This window comes from Ictalurus punctatus, chromosome 2 (genome assembly GCF_001660625.3).
Source record: "Ictalurus punctatus breed USDA103 chromosome 2, Coco_2.0, whole genome shotgun sequence".
Taxonomy (NCBI): domain Eukaryota; kingdom Metazoa; phylum Chordata; class Actinopteri; order Siluriformes; family Ictaluridae; genus Ictalurus; species Ictalurus punctatus.
Genome location: NC_030417.2, coordinates 19,804,647 through 19,828,670, shown reverse-complemented (window position 1 = coordinate 19,828,670; position 24,024 = coordinate 19,804,647). Strand labels below are relative to the sequence as shown.

Sequence of the window (24,024 nt, the reverse complement as noted above, 5' to 3'; positions counted from 1 at the left end):
CACATCTGGCTTTTTATTTTGCTTGTTTTATTCCATCACTTGTCTACACTGGGAGGGGAAAAGACAAAGAAAAAGAAAAGAGGTTGTAATGTTCGATTTCGCCTCACGGCCAAAGCGCACACAAAGAACACGCTTCAGATTTGTGTGGTTTTAAACAGAGTGTGTTTCAGAACGTCTTACTTTCACTTTGTGAAAACAGAGGTATTCTGGGAGATCTTCTAGGAGTGCCGTCAGGAATTTCAGGAAGCTTCCTAAAAGAAACTGTAACCTTTTTATAGATTCTTAAAGATATTACGAGTTATTAAGCTATTATAAGTCCTATAGTGTTGGATTTCATTAAGTAAAAGAAATTTCGACACTCTGAGGCCGTCCAACGCTGCTTACTCACTCACAGTACGCCGATTCAATCAGAGAAGTAATTCAACTGGAATTATAAAATTCCTTTTGAGTAACTTTCCAGTGTATTGTGTCTATATTTAAAGCCCTTCCTAATAATTTTGTCACTCAACTGAAAGTGGATCAAGAACAGGGAAATGTTCTCACTATGTCATTGTTACCTTGTTCTTTGTGGCTTTTTTTTTTTTTTTTAAATCAACCTTGTCATCCAGATTACGTCTCTTGATGTACCTGCATTCCTGAAATGACACACGTGCTAGACTGACTCATTTGGGTAGATACAAGGTTGAGGGGCGGAGCTACAGTGACCGTAATCTCTTCATGGCTCATAGACACATTTACAAGAAACAGAGGGCGGGCGGAGCCTGTTGAGGAACACAAACACACACACACACACACATACACACACACAGTGCCAATAAATTGCTTTACTCAGAAAGTGAGTAAGATCGAGATAAAGCCTTGTGTCTTGGGTGTTGCCGTACCGTAAACTGTAGATTATCGATGGTAATAGTGTTTGACGCAGGAGGAAGTGATTTCTTTTACCGAGATATGTTTGGTTTGTCCGTGGAGCTTGAATGTGTTTCCGGGGTTGGAAGAGAAAAAGGAAAGGGAAGCTGTAGTTATAGATTATGAAGTTTTAATAACAATAATAATAGGTTATTATTTTTAAATGGTTGTAGAACGTATCATTTTATTTGAAGTTGTAGAAATCTTTTTATATAAGATTTTCTTGAAATATATTTGAAGTCGTACGATTGCTTTGCCAGATTTTTTTCACCATTGTTTAAAGTTTGAATGGTTAAAGTGTTAAAATATATACATTTTATAGATGTAGAATTTATTTGTAGAGGTACATAATTGTATTTTTGATATATAGCTGTAGAATTTTTTTAATAGTTATAGAATAGATCATAAAGTTGGATCCAGCATACTTTCCTGATTTTTCCCCCCTGTAATATCACTCTGAGACAGTCTCAGTTACAGGTTCTGCACATAATGACGGTGTTATGAATTTCTTGTGACTCATGAATGAGTTCTTGAAAGCTTCCTGCTTGTTCTTCTTCTTTTTTTTTCTTTTTTTTGAATCACCACACTGTCTTGAAAGCGTAAGTGCTTACTGAGAAGCACCCCGGGGTGAAACTGAGTGTGGTGGCCCATGACGGAAATCAGCTCGAGAACAAAGCAGATGTGTGTTATCTTTTTCGAATCTTTCAGGGCCTGGATGGGTATCTTCCGAAGAACTCGACTGAATGTGAGAGTTCTGGTGAAAGATTTCAGGCGAAGAGAGACTTCAGATGAAAGGCTGTGTGACTGGTGTTTAATTTAACACTGGTTGGATTTTATTTCTGAGTGTAATCAGATAAGGAGGTGGAATGGGAGTCTGTGTCGAGTTCCAGATACCAGCAAGCTTTTCACAGTTGACAAAAAAAAAAAGCAAGTCAGGTCAAAGTAGAATTAACGAAATAAAATGAAGAATGTTTGAGATTATTATATTACACAACAGCACCGCTTGTTTTGTGTTTTATAGAAATGCTTTTAAACACACTGGCACATTTTATGTAAGTGGAAAAATGATTTCTGGCGAACTCCACTGGTTAATGTTATTTCCACATATAATCTGATTTTGCTTCAAGGAACTGAGGCCTTCTGAGAAACAAGCTACCTGTTTGAATATGAATGCAAATATATATATATATTTTTAAAAAAATCTACGTTTTTATTCAGTTTGTAAAGCAGAAACATGAAATCACAATCATTAGATTAATACATAAATTAATTTATAGCTTTTCTTTAGTCCCAAGATACACTTTGTAGGGGTGTGTGTGTGTGTGTGTGTGTGTGTGTGTGTGTGATCGAGGCTTCACTCTACCTGCTCAGTATGAGGAACACACATGAAAGTGCAAAATCACTTCCAGGAAAAGAGACTTCTGTGTTTCCCTGAAGAACCTCTTACACACACACACACACACACACACACACACACACACACCATCTCTTGCTGAGTGTGGGTGTGAAGAAGTTAAAATATATACACTATCTAACAAACCTGTCATCACTAGTTATACCACAGTGCTATTCCGGACACTGATTGGTCAGAAGGTGTTGATTAATTCTCTATAAAAGCAGCTGTGACAGCTGTAAATCACTGGGTTTATATTATCATTATCATTTCTATACTAACAGCCAGTTCACAGGAAGTCATTTCACGGACGCAACACTGATAAAAAAAATAATAATAATAATAATAAAAATTTTTTTAAAAAGATTAATCAACATTTATGTAGTGAAGTTATTTTCCCAAGAAGGAGACTTTATGTAACACATATGGAAGAAGTATCCAGTGTCAGCACTTTATAACAGAACAAAGTTTTCCCACATCTTCAGGACAGAGGAGCAAAGAAAAGATGTTTAAGGAAGAGTTTGTTTGCTGACATCCAGAGAGAAAAAACAGAGTCCGAGGAGGGAATGACTGCTTACCGCCGCTGTAACATAACGTAACGACCTTACGTTAACTAACTAGTTTCTCAGAACATTAAACAAAATGAAATGTAATTAGAAATGGATAAACCCTATGACATCCTGTTAATAAATAAAACAATTATAATTGCGTACAAAACACATCGCCTTGGTAATGGTGCGACAGCAGTAACTCTACCCCTGTGTCGCTTATGAATTTCCTTTAACGTTGGCATGTTCCTTAATAAAACATTTACTCAATGCTTATGAATGTGACATGAAGGTTCACATGAAGCATATATAACGCACAAATTCGGATTTATACGTGACTTTACTGTGCATTTCGTTTCCTTTTCGCCGATCTCCTAACATCTGTAAAGTCATTTAGGAGCACTACACCAACGTTTAGGCCATTTATAGCCCAGCTTTGATGCTTCACTCACAAACAAAGCAGAGTTTGTTAAGATCTTTAACCCAAGCTTATTTACTTTACTATACATCATGCCACCTTGTGCATACTGAAAACTTGTATACACACCCCTGCGTAATTCTACTGTAAATACTCAGAAAATAAACAAGATGTTCCTATAGCACTTCTACGGAATGATTTCTGTGCTCTAAAGGAACTTTTTAACAGTCAGTTCACACCCAGTTGAAATTTAAATAGCTTTATTTTCCACACATACATACACAGATACACACACACAGAACAAATGCAAAACTGCACCAGTTGACTCACACTTCGACACTGTAACCTCTTTTCTCCACTTGTGCTAACCACAACTGAAGCCCCTCCGGGATTAGTACTTTTCACCCTACTATATTTCAGACCATACGAGTGAATGCCAGGAAGGCAACACATACCACCACCCTTCTGTTTCATTCACCAACCAGGTTTCATTCTTATTAAAGTAATAATGGAGCTACAATAAGATTTCAGAAGGTAGGCTCGGTAGGCTCGGTAGGCTCTAAGACACTGCATGTTCACGACCATGCGCTGATGGGACTGGATGCAGTTACGTCATTTTTTAAAAGATGACGGCGCTACAGACGATGCCCAGACATGTCTTCTCTGCACCTGGTTTTCAGACTTTTCACACATTTTAGCAAACATGATGCACTGGTATCATATTTAACCCTTAGATTTGAGCATGAGGCCTGAGACAGGAAGTGGCAAGAACTCTTTTTCTGACAACGCATACACAAACACAGCGACGACATGCAGGGGTTAAACATCTGCTACAGGAAATTAAGAGTTCAGCCACAAAAAAAAAAAAAGAGTCCAACGTGTGAAATTGACCTCAAATCACCCAATCTTGCTGAGTGTCTGATGTTGGCTTTTTGATCTCCACTTTATTTCTTCAGTGATGTCACACAGATGTCGATTTGGTTTTATTAGGAGTCAGTGGGACGTCTTGTTATCTATAAACACTAACTAAACCATGCGTGAATGTTACAAAGGCAGCCGTTTTGAACACCAGGAATCACTGCACACAAACACTAAAACCTGATCTCAACTGTCAAGCCAGGCTCAGGGCCTGGATGTCTTGAGGGAACAGTGATTTCAAAAATGCATCAAGGCATTTTACAGAAGAATGTCAGTCCATGACCTCAAGCTTAATAGAGGTCGGGTGATGCAACGACAGGAAAGCAAATAAAGAATGACTGAAAAAGAGGAATGTTTGGTTTGGATTGGCCAAGTCAGAGTCCCGACCTTAACCCAATTGATATGCTGTGGTCAGATAGGCCAGTTTTTTTTGTTGTTGTTGTTGTTTTGTTTTTTGTTTTTTTTTTACAGAGGAATGGTTCAAAAAATTCCTCCTCATCTTCGTTCCAGACTTATAAGAAGCTGCAGGGAACGTTTGGTGGAGGGTGTTGCTCCTAAATTCACTTACTTTTTCCAGCCTGCAATGTAAATGATCACTTAGTGTGCTCAGTAAAGACTTGAAAAGTACTACTGTTTGCATGTTAGATTATAACTGTGACATGGATGATGATGATGAATAGTCCACTTTTTTATAATTACAACCATAAATGTTCTCACAACTGTATGACAATTAAAATCTTGCCCTGAACGTACTATATATATATATATATATATATATATATATAATATTCTATTTTCCCCTGTGGTTTTATTCAAGTATATCAACTTAATTAATAGGCCCTGTTTCACAGAGGATCAAGTGTTTGCTGTAGTGTCTAACTTTTTGCTCAATCCAATTGTCCAGCAGTTAATGAGTGTCTGGATTCTTCTAGATAAAAACCTGACTGTTTGTCTGATTTATGATGTACTGTTAAAGTTTTTGCGTTAGTTCTTCTTCAGGAAAGAGCTTAATCCTGGTCAGGGTGGCAGTGAATCTGGATACACCCTGAACAGGACGCCAGTTTTAATATATAGATTTGAAAGTTCCCTAACATTCTAATACAATGAGAATTGTCAAAGTGGGTTATGACTCCAGTCCTACTAAAGAATACTGAGGTGAGAATAAAGGCTCAGCTTACATATGTATTTCTGTAATTTGCAGATTTACAGAATCTGCTTTCAAGACTCAAAATTTATGATGTATTTAAGAAAAACAATTGGTGCAACGTGGTGACGGACATAATTTTGTTACAAGATGTTTCTGCGTGAACGTTTCTCATTTCTCTTAGGTTTTGCTCCATACCAGAAATGAACGTCACACATCCGTGTCGCAAAACATGACGATTACAAGGAAAGAAAAGACGTAGATTCTGAGGGTTCGTCAGAAAATGACACCACTGACCTCTTATCAGCCTGCAGTCACCGCATAAACTGTACGATAGACATTCTGTCAACATCTCATGTTGTTTGTGTATGTAGAAAAGATAAAATCTCACCACGAAGAAGGAGGTTTATGGGAATGTCATTGATTTCACGTTCCCATAATACAAGCAGGAATGCACTTCACAGTGAGCCTTCTTTTTTAAACTCACAATTTAATGATGAAATGCTGTCATGGATTCTGATTGGTCAGAAGGTGTTGATTAATTTCCTATCAGTAGTGCAACTGCAAATCACAGGTTTATATTAATGAGCTTGTTCTAGTACATTATCATTTCTATAGCTCAGTCAATCACAATCACATGGCTGATCCATGAGGAGATGTTTATTTAGCATTTTCGGAAGGAGTAACTGTAACTGTAACTGGTGATTTAACTTTTCTGACTTCTTTAGGACACTTTTCGGTTTCTCAGTAACATGACAAGTTGCGGGTTTTTTTTTTTTTTTACACCTTATTCTTATTCGAGAGAAAGGAAAAAGTATGAAGGAACGACTGCTTATAGCTGCTAAAACGTAAGTGAGAACAGGATCTAACCTGTTTTGTCGACCTTCTACATACTATAAAGGGCTTCCCTTTCCAAAAAAAATAATTTTAAAAAACCTTCTAATTAGAACTAGAACTGTTAAAGAACCATAAATGGAACCCAAGACACCACATATAACTGTGCTGTGGTGGGAAAACTGACCTTTAAAGAACTACACAAGCCCTGTCTTCAAGTATCTTCTTCTCTTTAAATTTTCTCCTTCACAGAATGCCACTTCTAGGGTTTTCTCATGATCTCACTTTTTCCTAGAATAGAGCCATATCTGAGTCATGCAGTCAAGTGTTTGGATTTTTAGGCCTTTAGATCCTGATTTATTATACCAAGTAACCAATACAAATTCCAAAGAATGGAGATTATTATGATCTTGAACTTCATGGTGATCTGCTCAAATCTACAGTAACACTCCCATTATAATAGGGAAGTGATAATAGTGAGGATCTTTTATTTCCGAACAAACGTGGATAATTCAATTCGGTCATGCCCACAATAAGGATGCATATTTATAAAGCTTACAAACGCGAGATTGCTTACAATTAACATTTATATAGATTGATACATTTATACAACATATATATATATATATATATATATATATATATATATATATATATATATATATATATATATATATATATATATACACACCAGCAGTGAGCATGACGAGACACTACGGGTACAGCAAAAATGACGATTTTGGTAAAAAAATGTTTACAATTTTTTGATGAATTGAATCTATATTATCTCTTACACTGCAGTAATAAAAATGTGAGAACTCAGCAGAATTATGTTTACTCTCTATTTTTTACAGCCTCAGCAACCTCAGCTGGAAACTTAGCAACTTTGAAGAAGGCTTTAAGCTCCGCCCACTTCACCAAAAAAATCTTGTGTTTCGTGCTCCATATGTCTGTTATCTGTGCCATCATCCATCTTCTATACTGCTTAATCCTTTTTCAGGGTCACAGGGAAACCTGGAGCGCATCCCAGGAACAAGGCGCAAGGCGGGGTACACCCTGGACAGGGTGCCAATCCATCGCTGGGCACAATCACACACACATTCTCACATCCATTCATACACTATGGACACTTTGGACACGCCAATCAGCCTACCATGCATGTCTCTGGACTGGGGGAAGAAACGCGAGTACGCGGAGGAAACCCCCGCAGCACGGGGAGAACAAACAAACTCCTCACACACAGGGCCACGATGGGAATCGAAACCCCAACCCTGGAGGTGTGAGGCGAACGTGCCAACCTCTAAGCCACCGTGCCTTTCTGTGCCATTATGATACTATACATTTCTTTATAAAACCTTATAAGCCATTGCTTACTAGAGCTGAAACGTATTTTTTTAAAGAATTAAAACATATTAAAATACATTCAGAATCCCAAATCTCGTGCTTTGTAAATGTTGCAATCCGAAAGTAAAAATGCTTTGAATTGATTTATTTCTTTGTACTGAGGGGTGGTGTCAGTTTGCATTCCTCTACAAATAAAGCTTTTTTTTTTAATGCTTCACATATGCACCATGTGCTAACAACAGCACTTCCTTTATCAAATAAAGCAGAAAAACAATCTGCTTTCTTTCCTGCTTGGAAGTGGGAGTTGCCCATATGATTTCCTTTAACTGAAGATGCCATTGTATAGGCAAGAACAGACGAGTTGAAGGGGTTTTTTTTCCTTCAAAGTTATCATTTAGATAAATTGACTTCCTGGATGCATTTAACCAGAGAGTGAACGTTATATTCAATAAAGCATTTTTGAAAATTATTATTATTAGAAGAGATACAGGGCTCTAGTTTACGTTCCAGTATTTATTTTTTAAAAACACATGCTTGTTTGTTCGCCAAGTTCAGAACTGTTCCAGAACATTATCCCCGGATAATATTGCCCTAATCAAATTAAAAAAGGTTAGAGAGAAACATCCTTCACCGTGGTAGAACAGTCATACTCATGCTCTCAAGACAGCAACTCGTAATCTTGAGTGCAAATGGAAAAAATCTAATCTAGAGGTTTTTCGAATTGCGTGGAAGGACAGTATGTCTAGCTATAGACAGGCTCTAAAAGCTGCTAGGGCAGAGTATCTACGTAAACTCACAGAAAGTAACCAAAACAATCCTAGGTTTTTATCCAATACAATACCCAAACTGAATAGTCCAACACAGTTTAGCTGTAATGACTTCATGACTTCTAAACTCTGGAATAGCCTTCCTGATAATGTTTGGGGTTCAGACACACTCTCTAAGTTTAAATCCAGAATAAAAACACATTTCTTTAGCCTAGCATTCACATAACGCATCTCATAAACTGGTACTCCAGTCATCTTTGATAAAACGATAACAAATGGACATCTCTGCCTGAAATTCAATGAACAGCAGCCACACTAATCCTTCTCTGTTTGTTTCCTGTTCCTACCCCGGGATTCCCATCCTGAGGTAATCAGTGAACGTGCCAGCTCCAGCTCAGAACCAGACTCTGCGAAGATTCCAGATGATTCCAACGTCTAATCATCACACTCACAAGCTATACACGTGTTGCTCCTGGGATAGCAGCGGGCCTGATACGTTCTGCTCTCTGGGCTGACCTGGACCATCCTGGTGTCCTGCTTCTGGAGTTCTCGTCACTTGGAGCCCAGTCACTTTTGCTGAAGTTGGCCCTATATGTTCATCCTGGGGACACTTGGAAGCTGTGGAGGTGACATTGGACTACGGTTGATGCGGGCAGTTTTGGTACAATGTTTTGGGACTGTGGTTGTGGGCACGTCTCCATCGATGGACAGTTCATGATTTCGGTGGAACAGACTTCATGTTGAGACCGTGGTGAATTTCCTGATTACACAGTTGCACTCTTTGTTTAATATTACAGCACACAGGTATGGAAGAGATTTATTTATAACTACACTATTCGTTGTCACCCAGATGACAATGGGCTCCCTTTCGGAGTCTGGTTCCTCTCAAGGTTTCTTCCTAATATCATCTCAGGGAGTTTTTCCTCGCCACCGTCGTCTCCGGCTTGCTCATTCAGGACAAATTCATCAATTTAAAATTGAAATCTGAAACGCATATATTTACGTAAAGCTGCTTTGTGACAATGTCCATTGGGAAAAGCACTATACAAATAAAACTGAATTGAATTATCGCTAAATGTTAGTTCGAGTGAAGTTCGTTTAATGGTCACTTGAAGGCCATGGGGATTTAAATAGCAAAACAAAATATTATTCATTGTTTTTTCAAACCAGATTAAAGTATTGCGGCCCTACTCTGATTTTGGGTCGATCTAGCAATCATAAATCGTTTATCATCATCGGCAAAACGACAAACAAATGATGTGTAAAGAATAATGCAGATTATATACCGATATGTAAATCAGGCTACTGAGCTGACTTGGCCGCAACTCTGACACTTTTAAAATACTATGTGATTATTATTCCCGATTTAACAGTACTCAAATCGTATCGGATAAATATCGCAATGCCTTGTGTTTAATAGTTAACCTAGTGAGGGAGATAAATGTTGCTTGCAAGTTATGTGTAGCATTTAAATAACTGATTAGTCTCCACCCACAGCCTCGAGAGAAACTCCTCCTCCTTTCACGGGTAGTGTTATACAATGAGAGTGGGATCATCAGAGGAAAAGCTTTATAGCTAACACAACTTACACAGCCCGGATTGTTGAAGAGTATTAAATGGTAGAGCGAGCTTCACACTGAACAGACACACACTCTCGCTCTCTTTGTACCAGATAAGATTATCTTCTTAAGTTTACTCTTAAATCGTGTTTGGAAATGAACCATGACCGGACAGTTTTTACACTGTAGGTTTATTACCCCCGAGTGTAATATTTAGCTGTCTTCATGTTAGTCTAAATGCCTTAATGCTTCTTATTCACCGTGTACACTCACTACATGGGGTAGGACTCCTTCAGAGTCACGGAAAACACAGTACGTAACGCACTATACGCCTTAAAGAACGCAATTTAACATTGAGCAACGGGAACACATCATCACCTGAAGTTCACACTCAACATTATTAGTGTCTGGTAAAGTATAGGCACCCTCCATTATATGTATGCCATTCAAACAAACTCGCCATGTCTCGTGAACAATACACAAGTGATATTTGTTTTTAAACATAAAATCAGTGAATATTTTAGAACTCGATTAGTCTCCGCCCCCCAAAACCTCCGGAGAAACTCCTTGTCCTTTCACAGGTAACATTATATGCACAATGAGAAAAGGACATGACTGGAATATGAATCATCCTGGGTTTGGCTTTGTTACTGAAACCATGTTGCCCTGTAGAAAACTAGCCTTGCTAACATAAGCCCAACCATGCTTACTTCCTGTACTTGTTTTAAGCTCTTGGTCTTGCCCTGTAGCTGAACTGAATTGCGTATAAAAAATAAATAAATAACCCCCCCCAGACACTTCCTAAAAGTATTGCACTGTTAAATGGCAAAGCAACTCTCTCTCTCTCTCTCTCTCTCTCTCAGATAAGATTATCATAACTTTGCATTATTTTTGAGAAACTGCTGTGCAATTCACCAGAATATAAAGAAGTCGGAAGTATCTATTCAGCAGTTCAGTGGAAGTGAAGGGAAATCTGGGTAAGTCCAGAAAAGAAGTACAGCTGTAATGAGCAAGCTGCAGTTGTTATCTGAGAATAATAATAATAAAAAAAAGCGCCCTTGAAGATAGAGTTCAGAAAAAATGAAAATGAAGCAGAACTAAAACACACAGCTGTATGTATGTAGAATAATTTATTGCATATCTTTATTATATTTGTCTGTAAAGCAACTGAAAGAGATTAAAAGCCGACTGCAATTTACACACCATACAAACGTGTCATGTGATACTCCTTTGTTGTTGTTGTTGTTTTTTTTTCCTTTTTCCTTCATTATGGACATGACATTAACATTACAGTGAAAATACTGCACACGATTTACTGTATTGCTTTAAAGGTTACCTTTTTAAAATTAGTATTACAAAATAAGCCAAGTTTTCCAGAGAGAAAATATCTAAACACGGAACAGAAAATTTTCACCCCCTTTTCCATGTGCTGCTTTTTAAGAAGTGGGGAAAAAAAAAAAATCCAAACGTCAATATTTGTTCTTAACTAGTGAATAGAGCGTCAAAGCGAAATAAATTAGTTTATTTAAAATTTTTTACTGTTATTGCAGATCAAAGCTGAAAGACTTAGTAACACTTTATCCGATTATGTGCGGGAACAAACATGAATTCACGTGATCATCCTCCCACCGCAACGTAACGACGAAAACCTGTCATTAAAAGGTAGCAAAGAGCAAGTCGTTAATCTCAGCTGTACAAAATCCGACATTCTCTAAAACCATCTTCTGGAGGGTACTGTAGGTTGAGTACTTGCGGATACAAGAATAACTGCAACAAATGATTTGATAATAACGCACGAGTTGGTCACATCTCCCCTCATTTTTTCCACCCATAATTTGGTCAATTTTGCCAATTCCCAGCCTCCATCCAGCTCTCCTCAGGACGAACGCGCCATCCACATACATGCCTATGATTGGCTACTGTTGCTGTGATTGGGGAGAGAGAGAGAGAGCAAGAGAGTGAGGAAATGTGAGAGAGAGAGAATGAGAGTGAGCGAGTGTGTGAGAGAGACCGACAGTGAGTGAGAGAGAGAGTGAGCGAGTGTGAGAGAAAGAGCGAGAGAGAGTATGAGAGACCGAGAGTGAGTGAGAGAATGAGAGAGAGAGAGAGAGTGTGAGAAAGTGAGAGAGAATGTGAGAGAGTGAGTGAGAGAGAGCGTAGGGAGAGAGTGAGTGAGAGAGAGAGAGTAAGAGACAGAGAGGGGGAGAGAGTGTGAAAGAGAGTGGAGAGAGAGTGAGAGACCGAGAGAGAATGTGAGAGTGTGAGAGTGTGAGTGAGAGAGAGAGAGTTAGAGAGAGTGAGGGGGGGGGGAGTGTGTGTGAGAGAGAGCGGGGGGAGAGAGTGAGTGAGAGAGAGAGAGTAAGAGACAGAGAGGGGGAGAGAGTGTGAAAGAGAGTGGGGAGAGAGTGAGAGACCGAGAGAGAATGTGAGAGTGTGAGAGTGTGAGTGAGAGAGAGAGAGTTAGAGAGAGTGAGGGGGGGGGGAGTGTGTGTGAGAGAGAGCGGGGGGAGAGAGTGAGTGAGAGAGAGAGAGTAAGAGACAGAGAGGGGGAGAGAGTGTGAAAGAGAGTGGGGAGAGAGTGTGAGAGAGAGAGAGTAAGAGACAGAGAGGGGGAGAGAGTGTGAAAGAGAGTGGGGAGAGAGTGTGAGAGAGCGAGAGACTGAGAGAGAATGTGAGAGTGTGAGTGAGAGAGAGAGAGAGAGAGAGAGAGAGAGAGAGAGAGAGAGAGAGAGAGAGAGATAATGCCCCACACACACAGGTGATTGTGAGAGTTGAATCTGGAGCAATAAATTTACAGATGCGTTGAGTAAAACAGTGCGTATTTTATAAAACATGAGCCACGTTTATCCCATCCGTTATAATTCATACCACAAATCTACAATGAACACAAGCAAACTAACATCTTCATGTTTGATACGAAAGAAATAACGAAACTAATTTCTTAACTAAAACAGCGATTTTTCTCAAATTTTTCACTGTTGCTTACATCTTGTTCATCTACTGCTGTGGAGATGTGTATATGTGATGTATTCTCTCTTCAGCCAATCACATGTCTGTTGTGCACATTGCTTAAATAACATTCATGACCTTGGAGTCAAACATGAGGCATGAGGCAAAGTACTGAAACATTAACCGATATATGAAACCAAAACACCGAATATGATTATCAAAGCAAATCTAGGAAACTTTCCTGACCTTCAAATGACCTTTAAGTTGATTGACCAAATTATTTATTTATTTGTTTGTTTGTTTTTACGTGCGTACGATCGTTAAATACATTTCAACCATTAAGGCTTGTCCGGTTGTTCCACATAGAAACTTTTCTTATAAGCTAAAAACCTTCGATTATCCAATGAACCCGTAAAAGAACCATGAAGAACCATTTTTCCCCCCAGTGTGTGTGTATTAACATGGTATGTGTTTTATCACCAAACCCTTTTCTTTTTTCCTTCGGAATTTCTTTTAACCTGTCAGGGGTTTATCATTTAACTTCTTGGTACTTGGTGCAGTTTTTGAAGGTTCAAAGCTTCCGATAAGGGTTCTACTTGGAAGCATTTTGTGAAAGGGAAACCTTCTGAAGCTTTAAATGTAAATCTGTGGTATGAATGATAAATAATAGATGACAGAATATGGTGGAAAATAATAAACATTATAAACCCGTGTTTATAAAATCTGCACCCTTTTAATGTTCTCATCAAACCAATCCCTTTTTTTTTAAAATTCAGATGCACTTTAATCAAAGACATTTTTAGCAAATTCAGCGGGTTGCGTTTTGAGTTTTATCCTGGGAATAGGTAAGTCTGTCCAATTTTTTATTTCCTTGCTCCGAATCACGTACAGCTGGTTGGATCAATTCCAAAACCCACATGTCTTGATTCAAGTATGTGGGGGGGGGGGGAAAGAAAAATTGCGAGCTGAGTGGTAAGACTCGAGTATGTTAAAACATTTGAAGTGTGTGATGATGTAAAACCAGGTTTGAGCATCTTGACGGTGTGAGATTTGTTGCAGTTGCATGCACCAGTACAGGTGAGTAAGTTTGCTTGTTTGAGTTCTCCAGTTCTCCGTGTGAACGCGTGTTCACGTCCGGATTTTCACTTCCGGTCTCAAAAAAAAAGAAAAAAAGGAAAAAAAAAAGAAAACGATCTGTTGCTCTTGAAGTGCAAATGTGTTCAGTCAAAGCGAGAGAGTCGTCCAGGAGAGAGCACCGCTGGACAGACCCAGAACTCATGGTACATTCCTCAGTGTTAAGACTGGTAAAACCAAGCGGGTATTCCCTCACCCACATATTTATAAAAACAAACCCACTCGCCCCTGCGTCTTCCTCCTTCTCAGTCACACAATCAATCACACAACACACACACACACACACGCACATCTTGAATAATCCCACTCAATCGCTCATGCAGTCATAACTCCGAACTCAGTCATGCACACAGCACCATAGTGCAGAGAAAACAAAACAAAAAAAGAAAACAATAGTGCTCAGACCAGAAACAAAGATGTGCTTTGAAAGACACGATCAATAACCCTACTGTTGCCCAAGAAAAAATGTTGCATTCAAGAAAGTTCTTAAACAAAGAGGAGGCACAGGACATGACAAAAGCCACCGCTGTGATGAACAAACATAAACCAGAACGCAAAGTTCAGGTTTCAGCTGGTTCTTCAACCAAAAAAAAAGAAAAAAACGAACAGAAAAAGTGTCTCAGTCTATCTCCGTCTCCTGCTCCAGATCCAGGTTCTCCTCAGGGTCTGGAGCAGGAATTTCAGTCTCGGCCTTCTCTCTTGACCTTGAGGTTACATCAGGTTCAAAAATGTTAGCTGGTTCAGAAACGGGATGAGGTCCATCATCTTTCCTGTTCTCTCCTGAATCGGGATTGGGATAACACCCGTGTTGTTCCGGGAGGGCTGGGATGTCCTTTCTGTCCTCTGGGGTCTCTAGGTTGGGCGTCACGTGGATGTCGGGGTCAGCGGGCACAGCCTCATCCCGGGTGAAGTAGCGCAGGCAGGGCGGGTCGGCTGGGGGCAGCAGGGTGAGCGAGTCGACGCTGAGCGAGTCAGTGTTGGTTTCTGACAGCAGTGAGATGGTGGGTTGGGCGGTGGGGGTCAGGCTCGGTGCCAGGGGTGCGGCCGGCGCTAAAACAGTTAGAGCAAGTCCTGTTAGAAACATGTGACCTGTACAACACATTTGTGCCCCCCCCCCCCCCCCACACCCCACACACACACACAGCAGTAACAAAATAGTGGAAGCCAGGCTGCTTGCATTTCTTTCTTTAATAAGTACTTAATAAAAAAATAAAAAAATAAATAAAAGATTTTCTGTATTAAATAGGGATACTACTATTTGTATTTATTCCTTCAGTTGATTCCCCCCCCTGGAAATGCAGAAGAAGAGGTATTTAAGAGGTACAGTAGTCACTGGTTTGTGGTGGAAGGTTGGGCCGATAAATATTTTACATTACAATTTATACAGAAATGAGCTTCAAATATTCTCAGGGTGCGCATGACAGGAAGCAAGTTTTTTTTTCTCTCCTTGATAAAAAAAAAACTTGAAGACAAATATATGCAACCATATTTAATATTTAAAGAAAAACCCATGTAAGCTGTTAACACACGGTTAAAGTGGAGATGCAGCTAAAAAAAACAAAGCAAAAAAAACAAAAAAACAAAAACTTAATATCTTTTAAATCATTTCTACTTGTGTACAACTTCATCTTTAAACTTTAGGCCATGCCTCCTACCTGAGTCTAATCTTGATGTACTAAAGATAAATGTGATACAACTTGGAGATACAAACTGTTATCTGTTATCTCTGGGACTTTATTTCCATTTGTCCCGGTTTATAGAGGTGTCGTATGTAATATATGGACAGGATTTGTGTACAAAAAAAGGTACTGTAAAATCCCAGAGGTGCTAATCATGTGGCAACATGCTTATTTTATCTGCTAGCTACACTAGCTTTGTAAATCTGTCAGAAACAAACAAAAGAAAATTTCAGATATTAAACACGTCTTGGCTGATGGTCTATTCTGACTAAATTAATAATTACGGTAAATCAGTGATAAGACAGACATCGTCGCTTGTTAACTAATAAGAAACCTCCTTCTGCGTTATTTCTGGGAAATATTTCATCCGCACAATATGTTATTTCCTTTAATTGTGAATGGGTCATGCAAAAATTCCAGTCACACGGATGATTTACTTTATGATCTGAGAGGAAACGAGAGTCTGTTAGTTTTGATTCACTTAGCATCACCACAAGCAAATCGAGGAAGTCTACAGGATGTTAGTGCACATGCTGTTGAGGGGCCGAATCCGAGGCAGCAAGCGACACACTGACATGCCTGGGTGTGGAGGTCTAAACCCACTCTCCGGCATCGTCCGAGAGAAAAAACGCACACTTCCGCCCCTCGCTTCCAGACCTGACTAGAGGAGAACAGAGGGGGATACGTCATAGGGATGGGGAAGAAATCATGAAATCATAAAGCAGACGTAAAACCTACATATACACTACATGCTCAAAAGTATGTGGACAATTATGTGTTTGTTGAACATCACACTACTGATTTATTCCCTCTTTGCTCTTATAATAACCTCCATTCTTCAGGGAAGGCTTTCCGTTAGATTTTGGAGTTCTACTCCAAGGCACACCATGTCTTCTTGTTCACAGGGGCACTGTCATGCAGGACCACTTCGTTCCAGTGAAGGGAAATTCTAAAGCCACAGCACACAAAGACATTCTCTACAATTGTGCGCTTCCCACTTTGTGGTAACAGTTTAGTGGAAGAACCACGTATGGATGATGTGATGGTCAGATGTCCACATACTTTTGGCCACGTGGTGCAAGTCTAGCATGCAAAGTCACCATGCAAAAGTAAAAAACTCAGCTCCATTGTGGTGCAGCATCATTGCACCATCACTGTTTTTCTGTGAACTCATCTTCTGAGAGAGAGCTTCCAGAGAAACCAGGCAGAGGAGGAAGACCTTTGAGCTTCACCTAAAGGTCATTCTGCTTTTGTTATGCCTAACTGTCGAGTCTACACAAACGCTTAAAAGATTACCAATGAAATAAAACACCAGACGTGTGAACCAGTCAAACTCCTCTAGTTCAGAGACTGAAATCGTGTGGGAGATGTCACAGAAGCCACAACACACTGCCTTATCTCTTCGAATGTCTTCTCCTGGGTTTCTGCGGTGTCAAGATGCTCTAAGGCTTTCAGGTTTTTCCAAAACCACACACACACACACACACACACACACACACACACACACACACACACAGGGACCCCGGTGTAGGAGGGGCAGATTATGAACACCTTCAGGATGGCGTTACACCAAAGATAACACCCCTTTAACACTTCTGAATAAAATTTCCTCTTCTTTTAATTTCAACAGATGTTTCAACATTTCATAGTTTGTGTAAATGTGAAACTATTTGGCATTTTATTTATATGTAATGTTGGTTTTAATACATATCTAACTATTTATTTATTTTAAAAAATGACATTACAATATTCCCATATATTATTAGTACCCTACTACATTGTTAATATTACAAATACACAAATTGAAACATATTTAAATCTAAAATGGTTAGCTTAATGTTACGATGCTGTTGATGATGTCTGTGGTTATATTTCTACTTCCACTGACTATTCTATTAATCCGGTTGCAACATTCAGGGTTACATTTTAAAGCTTCATTCAATTCTGGCTTTTGTCGCCGCAAAAAAATTGGATCGACGTTAAATCTGTTTATACAAGCCGACATGTCAATCCACACTACCATAAGTAAGCATTTACTACTCTGAGGTCAAAGTCTGTGCTCGGGGAATTTCGGTTCCTGAAAAGAAACAAAAAACATGTCATCTGATATCTTGTTATAATAGCGCTGTTCTGTGGAATTCTTGGAAGAAGCCTGCCACATCTGGAACTCATTAACATCCCATATTTGCCACAGGGCAGGAGCTTGGACATGTCTCGATGTGGAGACAGATTAAAGTGTGAAAATGTGCATGACGAGAAATTTGCCCGATAAGCTCTTGCAATCAAAAGCATCGTCAACTTCTGACATGACTCTGTCGTCTGTCGGAGATCTGGAGAAAGGACGGAAAATTCCACCCCTACTCAGGAAAACTTCAAATATGTGAATGAATGCGACTCATATAACAGTCTGTAATTTTTTGATTACACTCATAAAACTGTTGTACAGTTTAAATATTAACATTCATTTATTTCCTTATTATGGCATTGTGCTTTGTGATGCCGTGATGTATTTGAGCTTTAGTGTGACCTGACAGATCACATACGGTTCTGTCTAATTTCACTACTTTATTAAAAAAAAAAAAAAAAAAGGAATATTTTCATAATCCATCCATCCATACATCTTCAACCGGTTACTCCTTTTCAGGGTCACGGGGAACCTGGAGCCTATCCCAGGGAGCATGGGGCACAAGGCGGGGTACACCCTGGACAGCGTGTCAACCCATCGCAGGGCACAATCACGTACACATTCACACATCCATTCATACACTACGGACACTTTGGACACGCCGATCAGCCTACCATGCATGTCTTTAGACTGGGGGAGGAAACTGGAGTACCCGGAGGCAACCCCCGCAGCACGGGGAGAACATGCAAACTCGACACACACAGGGCCACGGTGGGAATCAAACCCTGACCCCGGAGGTGTGAGGCGAACGTGCTACATTTTCATAATGATATTATAAAATATTAAGGGACAACGGAACTAGAGCTGAATCTCTACGGAACCTCAACTGAACCTACCTGCACTCAGTGTAATTTAAATCTCACAAAGGCATAGAGAGTGCGAGAGGAAGTTTCACACTCACATCTTTCAACACACTGCCCGGAGCAGTGTGTTAACATTGTGTTAATGTAATTAACATTCCCGACTAATCTGAATTGTCTGCATGTGAACTGGAATGAAATTCCCGTTTATTTGTTTGATGACAAAGAAAATAAATGAATCATTCAATCCGTTTGAAATGTGCCATAGCAATGTTTGTCTGACAGATCTGACGGAGTGCAAAGTGTCATTGAGGACGCAACTGATGAGCTTCTAAGAGAGTGAGAGTGTGTGTGTGTGTGTGTGTGTGTGTGTGTGTGTGTGTTACCTGACGTGCTGTATGTAGACACACTGCTGGAGGTGACTGAGTCAGAGTGAGCTGTGATGCTGGAGCTGGAACTCGGGGAGGAATTGCGCTGTTGGGCCACCGCAAAACCTGCAAACAAACAAACGCACACTTTTTTTAAAAACACATTTACACTGGTAATTCACTGGTAAGAGTCATACAAATCAACTGGAATGAGTCCCAGCACTGTGTGAACAAATTTTGAAGTGTGTGAACGGAAGCTGATACATTTCTGGGATATAAAATAGGGTAGAATAGATTTTATACAGCTGATCATAAAACAGATGATATCATTTTATTAAATGCTGACATTCTTTCAGTTATTTGGTGCCGTATCTTCGGAGACTAACCGCAGAGTTTCTACATGTTCTACACTTAATTCTGAGCACACCAGACTCTTGCAGAAATTATTCAGTGGTAAAGATTACTAAAGCTCAGTCAACTGTGCTGAATTTCCAAAGAAACTGATAAGTCAATCAAACTACTGTCTTCAAAATAGCAAAATTACGATAGCTGAACCCTTTATGCCGATTCGAGTATATACTTGGCAGATTTGAATTTTCTGGTGTTGTGAAATTCACATACATCAATGATTCACAATGCCATGCAGTATGACAGTATTAAATTACTACCATTTGTGAAAGTGTTTGACATTTCATTTGACATATATAAATATATATATATATATATATATATATATATATATATATATATATATAAATATATATAAATATATATATATATATATATATATATATATATACATACATATATATATATGTATGTGTGTGTGTGTTGAAAATACATAGACATTTTATTTCACATCAATGAAATTAAAACCTTCTAAAGACGCACCAAATGAGATGGGGGACTGGGCGGCGCTTTTAGGTGATATTGGTTAATATCAGAGAGTTCGTAACACCTACGCAACTGTCAGTCATTCCTGGTTGATATGGTGATTGGCTCACCTGAGGTTTTTTCGCCAGGTGCATTAGAAGGGTGCATAATTCTGGCATACTTTTGAGTCAACTCATACTAGCATACAACAAAATCTACTGGAAAGCCTTCCCATAAGAGTGTAGGTTGTTATTATAAAAGCAAAGCAGGAACTGAATCTGGAACTACAGTAGCCATAAATGATATATTTGGAATTTTAAACATTAAGGTGAATGCAGAAAGTTCATGGACATTTGGTATACACTCACGGTACAGAGTTCAGAAGAGGGCAGATTACCAAACCAACTATGCAAACATACATACACAGGAAGAGGGGGATTTTTGCTCATGCTGGTACTTTTTCTTGGTGATTTGGTGCTAGTGGTAAAAATGTGGTGTGTAATGATGAGTGACGTCACTCCTCAGATGAATCAGTGTTTTATTTCTGTGTTAAGCCAAAACCCTGAGGACTTCCCTACACCAAACCCGTACGTCAAGGAGAAAAAAAAAGCCCCAAATGTATCGATACACTTCTGAGCATTATTTTAACCAAAACTGAAACAATGGCTCACTTGGTAACAACAGATCAGTATCAGTGAAGAATGTCAATGAGATACCCATCAGTTAATAATGTCAGCCATGCCTTGTTTCATTTCAGTTTAAACAAAGGTACTTAATCAAGATGCTTTTTTAAAAAAAAATACAAAATGTCAACAGATAAGGCATCACCAATTGTTAACCCACCATTGGAGAAATCTACCGCCTTGTGAAATGTATGTCTGCTCTTTTCCACTTCACAGCAGAGACTTAAAAAAAAAAAAAATAAATAAATAAAGGTAAAAAGAAGAAACGTGAAGTGTGAAGTAAAGCCAGAGGATCTCGGTGGCCTATGATGCCAGACGCAGATTCAGAAGAAACTGTGAAACAATACACTGAAAACCACAAACCTGAGATGGAGAAGTGCTTCAGAAATTCTGGAGAAAACTAAAGCAGGCTGTAAAGCGTTGGGGTCATTTGTTTGGAGAGAGACAGAGAGACAGAGAGAGAGAGAAAGAGAGAGAGAGAGAGAGAGAGAGAGAGAGAGAGAGAGAGAGACAGACATGAAGTTCAAAGAAAGACGCAACTGCTGGAAAGGAAAGGTCACTCCAGTTCTTGTTTAGTTAATAATTTTTTTTACTGATGTATAATGTGGAAAATGTCTGCCATAAAGTCAGTGTTAGAATTTAGGAAGTGAAGCGTTGTGTGAAGAGTCCTGATATTAACATACTACCACAGAATAGACAAAAACAAATGATGTATTATGTGCGTAACTCAAAGGGTGATTGAGCTGGGTTTTTTTTGGTACATCAGAAATTTCATTTTAAAACAATTTAACCCTTAACTTTTAATTTTTGGATGAATCTGAAGCAGTGAGCTAATTTTAATTACTACTAAATAAATGAAGCAAGTTAGAAACAGTACGGTTAGTTATTTGTAAATAGTTTCTAAATGATTTATTAATGGATTCATTGATCAATCTGTTACTTTTATGTATAGCTTTTATTTCTATAAATCAATAAACAGATGGACAGAGAGACAGACGAATAGATGGATAGACAGATAAGGAGATAAATTGAATGCATTCTTTTTTATTTTTAATAAAAGTTGATGGTTAGAAGGCTCTATACATATAAATTGAATGCCTATATTATTATCAGAAATATATTTGAAATAGGATTCAGAGAAATGTAGTTCATCAAACTACTTATGAGATATAATATAACTATGAGACAAACATTTATAAATAGTTATTTTAGCTTTATTACTTGTACAAAAAACTCATTATTCTAAGAATTATACACCAATAATAAAAATGAGGAAAATGTTCCCTGTTTATCACATCGTTGTGAAAGATAACTTTATTTCAAATTTGCTTTCTATTCATCTGGACTTTCTATTTTGACGTCCAGAAGTGAATAAAGGCGCACTTTTTCACCCTGATATGTTTATATACACAGTGCGGTAATGTGTCACGAGTGCTGATCACCCGGAGCTTTATCAAATTCCTAATATCAGGTTTAATATGTTGTATAAACACAAATGTGCCTGAACACACAAACACACACACTGCAGGTTAGAAATAGTTTCATGATATAATCAGATTACCTGGAACCTTATCTACGGAGGCGAAAGCTGGGCCTCGCCGAGATTGGTCATAGAAGCGGAAAGGCAGCTGGGACGAGGATGAGGATGAGGAAGAGGATTGGCCGAAGCCCAGCACTTCAGACGAAGGCTGTACGGGAAGGTCGAGGAGAGCTGAATGGACAAGGAACAAAAATTTAAAAGATGTTCATATCTAGAAACTAATAAAAGTGTGTATAAAATTGCTTCATCTTACACACATACTGAGAAACGACAGATTAGAATTTCAGCTTTCATTTCCTCATATTTACATATAGATGTGTGAAACAACTTGGAACAAGGCACCTTTGTGTTTGAACACACCCATTTTTTTGCTGCCCGGGTATGCCGTTAAGATTGATTGTCAAAAAAAATGTATTGCTCCGAGTATCTACTCCTGGTTTGAGCCCTGGGTTTCGTCTGTGAAGACTGCATTGGTTGATAAACCAACAGGAAGACCAGAGAGCTTTCAAGACTGAGAAAAGAAAGTCTATCAGAGCCATTGCACAAACATTGGACATAGCCAATACAACAACCTGGAATGTCTTGAAAAAGAAAGAAACCACTGGTGTACTAACAACCAGACATGGAACAGGTCGGCCAAGGAAAACAACAGCAGCTGATGATAGAAACATTGTGAGAGCTGTGAAGAATAACCCTAAAACAACACTTGACATCAGCAACAACCTCCACAGGGCCAGGGTGAAGGATCCAGAATCCACCATTCAAAGAAAACTTCCAGAGCAGAAATATAGAGACCATACGAGAGGCAAACCACTCATCAGCAGTAACATTCAGAAAGCCAGATTGTAATTTGCAAAGAAATACAGAGACGAGCCACAGAAAAAATCTGAAACAAACAACAACTGAAAGAAGCTGCTGTAAAAGCCTGGAAAAGCATCACAAAAGAAGAAACCAACAGTTTGGTGATGTCACTGATGTCGTGATCCGCGGCTTGATGCGGTTATTACAAGTATGGGAAATGCAACCAAATATTAAGTGTTAGTTACTTTAATTTACATCTGACTATCTGTTCCTATACTTTTGGAAATAAAATATACCAGGAAATAAAAGCTGAAATCCTAAACTCTCGTCTCAGGTCCATCTTTTGATCTCAAACCCAAATATCTTTGGTGTATAGCACTAACAATTAAATTGGCCTTGTTTTCCCATAGTTTCAGAGGGGACTGTATCAGAACAGCTTATCATTTAAACATTAAAAAATTTTTTTTAAAGATTCACTTATGCATCATGTGACCCCTTAAATAACTCAGTATCGTAACTGAATCAGTTATAAATGAGTAAATTATAATGCAGTTATAAGCGGTTATATTATAAACAAAACAAAAAGCTTGCAATCTTGTATCTTGTAAGCAAGACAATACCTAACCCGGAGCCAGTGTATTCAGCTGTATTGTATTTAAATGAATTCACAAGTAATCTCTGTGGAGTTAGAAACATGACTAGAGCTTGTTTTCACTTGCAGGAATATCTTTTGAGATCCTGTAGCTCCATTCATCATCTTTTTAATAATGTGTGGAATGTAACATAAGAATCAAGCTTTGTTGGCTGTAAAGCTCCACAACATGAGTACAGAAATAAGAAGAAACCCAACGTTGTGGGTGGTTATGCCTCCACTGCCAGAAAGTCTGGTCCTTCTGATTACTAATATGTACACCTGAAGAAAAAAAAAACAAAAAAACACTTATCTGACCTTGACCCTGTTTGGATCGATTCCCAAATCGAACTCGCTGGTTACAGTGATAATTACATATAAATCCTAAAAATGTTCAAACACTTGTTTTACTTGAGATACTGTGCTACAGAGAATCTCAGATGGGACGTGCGCAAACATAACGCTCCCCACCACCATGACGAAGACATAAAGGCATGATGGCGCATGTTTTAGGTGACGGACTGACCCGCTATTCTCTGCATCTTCATCC

At 38.8% G+C, this 24,024-nt stretch overlaps 1 protein-coding gene across 6 annotated transcripts in view; it reads right to left on the bottom strand.

Moving 5' to 3' along the window:
- Positions 1-13,538: 13,538 nt before the first annotated feature.
- clec16a (C-type lectin domain containing 16A) overlaps positions 13,539-24,024 on the bottom strand; it is a 67,556-nt gene continuing 57,070 nt past the window's right edge. For 5 of the 6 annotated variants that reach the window (XM_017488834.3, XM_047150941.2, XM_047150937.2 and 2 more), the window contains 4 exons: positions 24,001-24,024; positions 22,064-22,213; positions 18,965-19,072; positions 13,539-14,964 (listed from right to left, as the gene is read on the bottom strand). The exon at positions 24,001-24,024 is cut by the window's right edge and continues 181 nt beyond it. In XM_017488834.3, the coding sequence (XP_017344323.1) occupies positions 14,534-14,964; positions 18,965-19,072; positions 22,064-22,213; positions 24,001-24,024 (713 nt within the window). In that variant the 3' untranslated portion in view covers positions 13,539-14,533. Of the gene's footprint in view, positions 14,965-16,172; positions 16,255-18,964; positions 19,073-22,063; positions 22,214-24,000 lie in introns of all 6 variants that reach the window. The other variant, XM_053673620.1, reaches the window with a different exon arrangement.